The following is a 10,056-nucleotide window of genomic DNA, read 5'->3' as shown; positions in this document are numbered from 1 at the left end:
CCTTCAACATTGATTAATAGCCTACGCTTGGCGACTTATGTGACCAGTGTTTTTGTGGAAGATGTGATGTTTGTTTATAACCGGAATTAGCCTACGTGGGCTGCAGTAAAGTATACTATATACTAATAGAATGAAGCCTACTTTTGCCTCGTTAAGAAAGAGAAAACTGTATCTCTTTCTAAACGAGGCTAAAGTAGGCTATATTCTAAAAGTAGGCTATATAGTTACTTTTACTGCATTATACCCCCCTTTACGGACATTAAACTAGCAAAATTACAACTAAAATGTTACATTAGTCTTCTAAATAAGGCTACTTTAAATTGCTTTCTAAGTCTATATTTTTTAAGACCGAATACTAGCTAAGCTATCATATGCTTAACACGTTTTGAATAAAATACAAATTCGCCTGTCTAAACATCAGATAGGCCTACATTTCAAATGCATTGCTTGTTTCTGAAATAGGATAACGTTTTGAACACGGTCGATATCGACCTACGCACGCACGCACGCATAAAGCAAGACGCGGGAAAGGCGCACTGATACACACTTGGTTAGTGGGAATCACAGCGTGTTCCTGGACAGAAGTGTCTTTGTAAGCCACTGGAAGCCTATCCAAGCAGCCTCGTACAAATTACGACCAATACCTTGGTAAAGGAGGGACTTGGTGCTGCTTGCGTTGGTGGCTGCTTTACAGTCAGATAGGGACCCGGGACGTAGCGGGAACTGCAGTCTGCTTGCTACACTTTTCCGAGGATTTGTGTTTGTAGTAGGCTATATCTGAGCGGCAACATACTCTTCTACAACTACACAGAGAAGCGATCGACCAGTGAAAACACCATGAAGAATCCGATGTTCTGGGTTTTGCTGACCGGGATGGCAATTCTTCTGATTCAACAAGGTGGGCAATTTTTTTTTTTGATGGGAGAAATGGCAGGTGACATAAGTGTTATAGCTATTGCATTATCATGTACATTAGGTGAGTGCGCACTTATTCTCCATATGCGCGCGCTTTCTATATAGGTACTGTAGATTCCCTATTGCGTGGCTCGGAGATTTGACATCACATGCCAACAAAGTGGCAGTTAAACCAGGCGATTACTGTGAGACTCGACTGTCATGATGGTGGTGGTTGTCAAGGGATTTCGAGGTTTGCCTCACAAGTAGGCTACTTGTTCCAAGTGATTGTAAACCCAAATTTAAGGCTTCACGATGAACATGTCCCCCTCTTAACTTTTGCCTTTATTTATACCCCAGTAATTCAAAGTTTTACGTTTGTAGGTTTAAAAAATATTTGTTTCGCTTTATGGTAGATTATCATGTAGGCTAGCATTGCTTCTCTGATGGAGCAATTCGTGTGTGTCTCTGGCTCTTGATGCACGTTATGGCTTTTCCCCGCGGAGCTTTTTGACGCATTCTAAATGTCACTCCGGACAGGAGGTTTTTGAGTAAAGTTGATTAAGAATTACTGGTTAATCCGCATCGACAACGTGTTCCGGTCATCGAAGTTAAACCGTGTTAACCCTCACAGGTAACTAAATTGATTGGAAATGCAACATTTGCTTTCGAGGGAGTATCCTAGCCTACTTGATTCGTGACATGCTTCTAATGGTTCCTCTGTAGTCTTAAGTGTTGTGGGCAGCTTCACACAACGTTTTTCTATTAGCCAACAAGTTGCTTCGTCACATATTTCATAGCTTTTTTATGTTTAAATATTTGAGTAAATATATGTTATACAGTATATGTTATACATATACAGTATATGTTCTTATAGAATCCATCAATCTAATTACATTTCCTGTCTTATGTATTATGGATATGTCACTGTGACTTGCAGAAAAAGCATATTACCACACTGCTCATCCACTAGTCTGCATTACATTGCATATTGTAGCCCATTCTCACTTGCCTTGGCATTCTCACTATGGCACATAAGGGGGAGAGATGTAAAATGTGTAGAGGACAGGGTCATGTCCTTCATGGAAAACAGCCCTATGACAATGTCCCCCTCCAACCACTTGGCTCTGTATGTGGAGTGTTGAGTGGCAAGTGGCAATTTCCCCTCCCCTCCCTCTTTGATCCTCCTCCCCTCCCTCTTCGCTCCTCCTCCCCCCTGAGCCTCTGTCTGGCTCCGAGGCAGCTCTGGCCGAGCGTTGCCAGGATGCAACACATATTCCTGTGGCGATCCGGCCAAGACCCTCGCAGGCCCTGTCTATTGTGCCCTCCAGTCCTTCCTTCCACCAGCCTGCCTCAGCCAAAGGCGAGAATTATTGGTGGTTAAATCGAAATTTGGAGCAGCAGCTGTTGTTCGACTTCCAACCGAGAGTGCAAGGGGTAAGCAGGAGCTGAAAACATTGTGAGGGGGGTAAGCGGCCCCTGTGAAAAGACATGAAGAACATTGCTGATGGGTAGAGTGTCCTTTCCTTAGGACAGCAAGGCTACAGTTACTCAATAAGGACCCCCAGGCCAAATATGGTATTTTAGGGAGCTGTCCTTGTGAAAGTGACACACTGTGCTCCTCTCTTTGTACACAATGCACATAATATCTTATAGAGCTTTTGAAAAATGAGTCAATAAGCATAACACACAACTAGAACAATATGACTGGCTAAATACAACTAATCTGCATTGAAAAGTGATATGTAAATATGATGAGGAAGAGGAACATGACCAATTCACATTAAAATGTGAGGGCGTGATACTGGCCTTGTCCGAATACCCATAGTCCTAAATAGTAGGCCAGTTGAGTATGTGAACATTTTTTGTTTAATAGTATACGACATTTCAAAATGTTGCATACGTTTAAACTTCATTTTTAAGGCCCAGATGTCATACTCATTTCTGCTTTGACTAAAGCTGATCAATTACATATGGGAATGCATTACCGAAATCAACGAATAGAGGGAAACAGCGCAATCAAGCATGATGCATTCTCAGTATGCAAAAAATGTATGTTTCAGTGCTTCAGTGCTTTTTAAATAGGATGGTCTACTACGGTATAGGTCTAATATGATTGTCTGGCTATAAACCAGTCTGAGTAGGCCTATAACTACATTCCTATTCTGGTCAGAGTTTAGATAAATTAATCGAATTGGAAATAAGCTATTATCAAGCTGGTTAATGCAGTGCATGTTTGTTGAATTTGGAAAAATCCACCCACACTCGGCCCGCCCCACCTACTCATAGGCCTTCATTTTACTAAACGGTAACTGCTAAATATACTGAACAAAAATATAAATGCAATATGTGAAGTGTTTGTCCCATGTTTCATGAGCTGAAATAAAAGATCCCAGAAATGTTCCATAGGTACAAAAAGCTTATTTCTCTCAAATTTTGAGCACAAATTTGTTTACATCCCTGTTAGTGAGCATTTCTCCTTTGCCAAGATAATCCATCCATCTGACAGGTGTGGCATATCAAGAAGCTGATTAAACAGCATGATCATTACACAGGTGCAACTTGTGCTGGGGACAATAAAAGGCCACTATAAAATGTGCAGTTTTGTCAAACAACACAATATCACAGATGTCTAAAGTTTTGAGGGAGTGTGCAATTGGCATGCTGACTGCATTAATGAACATCAGAGCTGTTGCACGATAAGTTAAATGTTAATTTCTTTATCAAAAGCTGCATCCAACATCGTTTTAGAGAATTTGGCAGTACATCCACCCGGCCATACAACCACAGACCACATGTAACCACGCCAGCCCAGGACCTCCCCATCTGGCTTCTTCACCTGCGGGATCGTCTGAGACCAGCTACCCGGACAGCTGATGAAACTGAGGAGTATTTCTGTCTGTAATAGAGCTATTTTGTGGGGAAAAACTAATTCTGATTGGCTGGGCCTTGCTCCACAGTGGGTGGACCAGTCTCCCATGGCTGCGCCCCTGCCCAGTCATGTGAAATCCATAGATTAGGGCCTAATTCATTTATTTAAATTGACTGATTTCCTGATATGAACTGTAACCCAGTAAATTTGTTGAAATTGTTGCATGTTGCGTTTATGTTTTTGTTCAGTATAGTATGCAACAATGAGTACATAGCATCACAGATTATCCATTATATTGACCAGATACTCTAGTGGCTGCTTTATCAATGAAAATACATTTCTTCAAAAATGGAAGACAGTCAGGAGGAGGCAAGATCAGGTGGGACCATTGTAGCCAATATAAGGGCAACTCCGATATAAAGTTGCCAGGATGTCAATAGTCCTATTTAAATCTGTACACTAGTAACAACATAATCATTACGAAACTTCTATTTGAACAAATAAGCCACACGTAGCGAATAAGCCATTCCATTGTTGTTAACCAAATTTGAAACTCCATACAGAAACTCTCCATACAAAAACTCCTTGCTTGTTTAGCGAGAGAAAAAAACACCTACTGGAGAAGACAGATTTTGGGCCCAGCTACCCCTCTCACGTCACCCCTTCCAAGTTGAACTATTAGGGTTAGGCTAATTTAAGATTAGAAAATGTTTTAACCAAAAAGCAAAATAAAATATTTGAACATGGTATCCATAAGTTCATCTGACTTTGGGGAAGTAGATAAAGGGCCTTATTGCCAAAATCCTGAAGTATCTCTTTAAGTTGTGCGATTTCGATGCAAGAAGGTACCCTCTCATTGAGTGCGGCCTTAGTTTTCCAAAGTGACACTACCCCTGTGCTTCCCAGCACGATATGTTATTAAGCAAATTAGGTGCAGATGATGACCGTGAATAATTGACATCGGTTACCACCCAGATGTGAAATTGCCACTTTGCCCATTTTATCAAAATAACAAGAGGGCTTGCTCATTTCCTGAAGGAGAAAATTATAAATGAGAGGATGTTTAGAGGTCATTGTTATCATATTGGCTCATTTGTCACTGTTTCGAACAATTTGTCGCACCATTACAGTATTACAGCATTACAGCACAGTATTTCAACACTCATACATGTTTGTAACTTGTTGATGTATTTGTGCTCTGTAGACACATTATTGTGATTTAAATCAAATCAAATCAAATGTTATTTGTCACATGCGCCGATTACAACAGACCTTACAATGAAATGCTCTTTACAAGCCATTAACCAACAATGCAGTTTTAAGAAAATATCCCCAAAAAAGTAAGAGATAAGAATAACAAATAATTAAAGAGCAGCAGTAAATAACAATAGCGGGGCTATATACAGGGGTACCGGTACAGAGTCAATGTACGTGGGCACCGGTATTGAGGTAATATGTACATGTAGGTGGAGTTGTTAAAGTGACTATCCATAGATAATTACAGAGAGTAGCAGCTGCGTAGAAGAGGGTGGGGGGCGAACAGTCTATGACTAGGGTGGCTGGAGTCTTTGACAATTTTTAGGGCCTTCCTCTGACACCGCCTGGTATAGAGGTCCTGGATGACAGGAAGCTTGACCCCTGTGATGTACTGGGCCGTACGCACTACCCTCTAGTGCCTTATGGTCGGAGGCCGAGCAGTTGCCGTACCAGGCAGTGATGCAACCCGTCAGGATGCTCTCGATGGTGCAGCTGTAAAACCTTTTGAGGATCTGAGAAACCTTTCAGTCTCCTAAGGGGGAATAGGTTTTGTCGTGCCCTCTTCACGACTGTCTTGGTGTGCTTGAACCATGTTAGTTTGTTGGTGATATGGACGCCAAGGAACTTAACGCTCTCAACCTGCTCCACTACAGCCCCATCGATGAGACTGGGGGCATGCTCAGTCCTCCTTTTCTTGTAGTCCACGATCATCTCCTTTGTCTTCATCACGTTGAGGGAGAGGTTGTTGTCCTTGCACCACAAGGTCAGGTTTCTGACCTCCTCCCTATAGACTGTCTCATCGTTGTCGGTGATCAGGCCTACCACTGTTGTGTCATCAGCAAACTTAAGGATGGTGTTGGAGTCGTGCCTGGCCATGCAGTCATGAGTGAACAGGGAGTACAGGAGAGGACTGAGCACGCACCCCTGAGGGGCCACCGTGTTGAGGATCAGCGTGGAGGATGTGTTGTTACCTACCCTTACCACCTGGGGGCAGCCCATCAGGAAGTCCAGGAACCAGTTGCAGAGGGAGGTGTTTAGTCCCAGGGTACTTAGCTTAGTGATGAGCTTAGAGGGCACTATGTTGTTGAACGCTGAGCTCTAGTCAATTAATAGTATTCTCACATAGGTGTTCATTTTGTCCAAGTGGGAAAGGGCAGTGTGGAGTGCAATAGAGATTGCATCATCTGTGGATCTGTTGGTGCGGTATGCAAACTGGAGTGGTCTAGGGTTTCTGGGATAATGGTGTTGATGTGAGTCATGACCAGCCTTTCAAAATATTTCATGGCTATAGACGTGAGTGCTACGGGTCGGTAGTCATTTAGGCAGGTTACCTAAGTGTTCTTGGGCACAGGGACTATGGTGGTCTGCTTGAAACAGTATGGTATTGGTATTACAGACTCAGACAGGGAGAGGTTGAAAATGTCAGTGAAGACACTTGCCAGTTGGTCAGCGCATGCTTGGAGTACACGTCCTGGTAATCCATCTGGCCCAGCAGCCTTGTGAATGTTGACCTGTTTTCTAGGTTTAACTCACATCGGCTGCGGAGAGCGTGATCACACAGTCGTCCGGAACAGCTGATGCTCTCATGTTTCAGTGTTACTTGCCTCGAAGCGAGCATATAAGTTATTTACCTCGTCTGGTAGGCTTGTGTCACTGGGCAGCTCTCGGCTGTGCTTCCAATCATACACTGAGTGTACAAAACATTAGGAAAACCGTCCTAATAATGAGTTGCACCCGCTTTTGCCCTCAGAACAGCCTCAATTTATTGGGCATGGACAAGGTATTAAAAGCATTCCACAGGGATGCTGGCCCATGTTGACTCTAATGCTTCCCACAGTTGTGTCAAGTTGGCTGGATGCCCTTCGGGTGGTGGACCAGTTGAGCATGAAAAACTCAGCAGCATTGCAGTTCTTGACACAAACCTGTGCAACTGGCACCTACTACCATACCCCATTCAAAGGCACGTTTGTCTTGCCCATTCACCCTCTGAATGGCACACATACACAATCCATGTCTCAATTGTCTCAAGGCTTAAAAATCCTACGTTAACCTGTCTCCTCACCTTCATCTACACTTCATCTAAACTGACATCAATAAGGGATCATGGCTTTCACCTGGATTCACCTGGTCAGTCTATGTCATGGAAAGATATTGTGTTCCTAATGTTTTGTACACTCAGTGTATATAAGATTGAGTGTCTATTGAAACACCATCAGGTATTTAACAGAGGTGGTTTGTAAACCCTGTTTGTGTGATGAGTAACCTTGTCTGAGGCATGACTTGTGTTAGCTCCCTGAATGAATGCTTTAGCTCAGTGGACTAACACAGTCTTGTGGCACGCAGGAGACAAACCCTGATTGGTCACATATAGAATCGGATAATTGTCAGGAAAATTATTCATAATGCTTAGGTCTACCCTTTGGCATGACATTGACAATGCTATTGACTGCCATACCCAAGGGATTGAGAAGATACTATTTTCTCAGCAAAATAACCCTACATTTACTCACTATTCAAATGAGATGTCGGTATTTGATCAGTAAATAGCTCAGAAATACAATGCGTAAAGATTCAAAATATTTGCTTCTTGCAGCTCATCCAAACTAAATACATTTAATTTATTAACAAACCCTTTCGCCTCAAATCCATATTAATTTATAGTGTGCGCAAATTGCATTCTAAGGCCTTTGAATGTGTCTTCCTGGGAATAATAACAATATCCTCGTTGTAGTTGGCTCTAACAGAAGAGGCTTTCTTTTCCTCACAAACTTAGCCAAGTTCCAGTGGAGTGGTCACGTGGCGTGTGGTACGGTTTAGTAAAGCAGGAAGAGTGATTAATAATCCGTGCAGAGGCCGACTTCAGAGCAAGCCATTCATGGGTTGTCATGTCAAAGGAATGCTGCTGCCTTCATCGTTCGCTGCTAGCGCTCCACCATAGAATTGGCTCTATGTAAGCAGCATTGCAAACAGAGACATTGGAAATACTTCTGTATACATGTTCCTTTGGGAGAGTCTGCCAGAAGCTGTTTACAGGGTGGCACAGAATCCTCAAAGCCCAAAAGTCGGCCACATTTCTGACTTTTGTCACAAAGACAGCATCTCTTTCAATAAGGTTGAGGATTCAAGCTTGGAAGGAAATGTCGATACACTTTGATTCCAATATGTTAGTTGTGTTTTGTGTCCTCATTAATTCTAGTCATGTTTCATGAAACTGACAGTCAAAATAATGGATTTTAGACAGTCCTCTCCAGATTTTTTTCTCATTTGTCGTGACGCTGCACTCTCATCTTCCTAGCTTGTTATCAATTCAAACATTGAATGAAGTTGAGTCTACCATACAGGATAAATGCCAACGTTAGGTGAAGATGCCATTTCAGGGGAGACTGCTATTCTAGAATTATAATTTTTCTCGAAATGATCTGCAAGCCAATAGTCTGTGTTATTATATATGCACTGCGTTAATGTTGGGCAATATTTGGGAACAGCTCTTCTATGATATGCTACTCCAAATATCATGATATCTGATATAATCGTTTCGTGCCGTTAATAAATAAATAATTCCAGACTGTGCAATTTTTGTGCTTATTTCCGATATATTCACATTTTCGATCAATTATTTTTGTATGGTGAAAAAATATGGCTTAGTTAATATATTTAGACTTAATTTTAAACTTATTGAACTGATAAAATTGCACAGTTTTGATTTGTAAAGTTAAAATATAGTATAGTCTTGCACGATATATCATCTTGCACTTTCACAGTATATCAATCGCTGCCCGCACCCGCCCGCCCACCTAGCATCACTACTCTGGACGGTTCTGACTTAGAATATGTGGACAACTACAAATACCTAGATGTCTGGTTAGACTGTAAACTCTCCTTCCAGACTCACATTAAGCATCTCCAATCCAAAATTAAATCTAGAATTGGCTTCCTATTTCGCAACAAAGCATCCTTCACTCATGCTGCCAAATATACCCTCGTAAAATTGACTATCCTACCGATCCTTGACTTCGGCGATGTCATTTACGAAATAGCCTCCAACATTCTACTCAGGAAATTGGATGTAGTCTATCACAGTGCCATCCGTTTTGTCACCAAAGCCCCGTATACTACCCACCACTGCAACCTGTATGCTCTCGTTGGCTGGTCCTCGCTACATATTCATCGCCAAACCCACTGGCTCCAGGTCATCTATATGTCTTTGCTAGGTAAAGCCCCGCCTTATCTCAGCTCTCTGGTCACCATAGCAGCACCCACCCATAGCTCGTGCTCCAGCAGGTATATTTCACTGGTCACCCCCAAAGCCAACTCCTCCTCTGGCCGCCTTTTCTTCCAGTTCTCTGCTGCCAATGACTGGAACGAATTGCAAAAATCACTGAAGCTGGAGACTTATATAGACTTCACTAACTTTAAGCATCGGCTGTCAGAGCAGCTTACCGATCATTGCACCTGTACATAGCCCATCTGTAAATAGCCCATCCAACTACCTCATCCCCATGTTATTTTTTATTTTTTTGCTCCTTTGCACCCCAGGATCTCTACTTGCACATTCACCTTCTGCACATCTATCAGTCCAGTGTTTAATTGATACATTGTAATTATTTTGCCACTATGGCCTATTTATTGCCTTACCTCCCTAATCTTACTACATTTGCACACACTGTATATAGACTTTTCTATTGTGTTATTGACTGTACGTTTGTTTATCCCATGTGTAACTCTGTGTTGTTTGTGTCGCACTGCTTTGCTCTATCTTGGCCAGGTCGCAGTTGTAAATGAGAACTTGTTCTCAACTAGCCTACCTGGTTAAATAAAGGTGAAAAAAAGAAGAAAAAGAAAGAAAGAAAATCGTCAATGTTAAATATCACAATATTCGATTTAATCATATATCGGCCCAACCCTACACTGCATAGCATGATGACCCATTTTGTGGGTGCATTGGAATAGTAAAAAATGGCTTCCTATTCTTATCCCTTGTCCTTCATCTACACTGATCTGAAATCAGGGCATAGGTCAAAGCAATAGGGTGG

The 10,056-nt window shown here is 42.1% G+C and overlaps 1 protein-coding gene across 1 annotated transcript in view; it reads left to right on the top strand.

Moving 5' to 3' along the window:
* Positions 1 to 546: 546 nt before the first annotated feature.
* The window catches only part of LOC139537585 (opioid-binding protein/cell adhesion molecule-like), a 461,731-nt gene continuing 452,221 nt past the window's right edge, over positions 547 to 10,056 (top strand). The window contains exon 1 of the mRNA XM_071339063.1: positions 547 to 898. Coding sequence (XP_071195164.1) covers positions 838 to 898 — 61 coding nt within the window. The 5' untranslated portion in view covers positions 547 to 837. The remainder of the gene's footprint in view (positions 899 to 10,056) is intronic.

Source organism: Salvelinus alpinus, chromosome 13 (assembly GCF_045679555.1).
Source record: "Salvelinus alpinus chromosome 13, SLU_Salpinus.1, whole genome shotgun sequence".
Lineage (NCBI taxonomy): Eukaryota > Metazoa > Chordata > Actinopteri > Salmoniformes > Salmonidae > Salvelinus > Salvelinus alpinus.
Note: the sequence above shows the minus strand (reverse complement) of the source record. Positions and strands in the feature narration are given on the sequence as shown.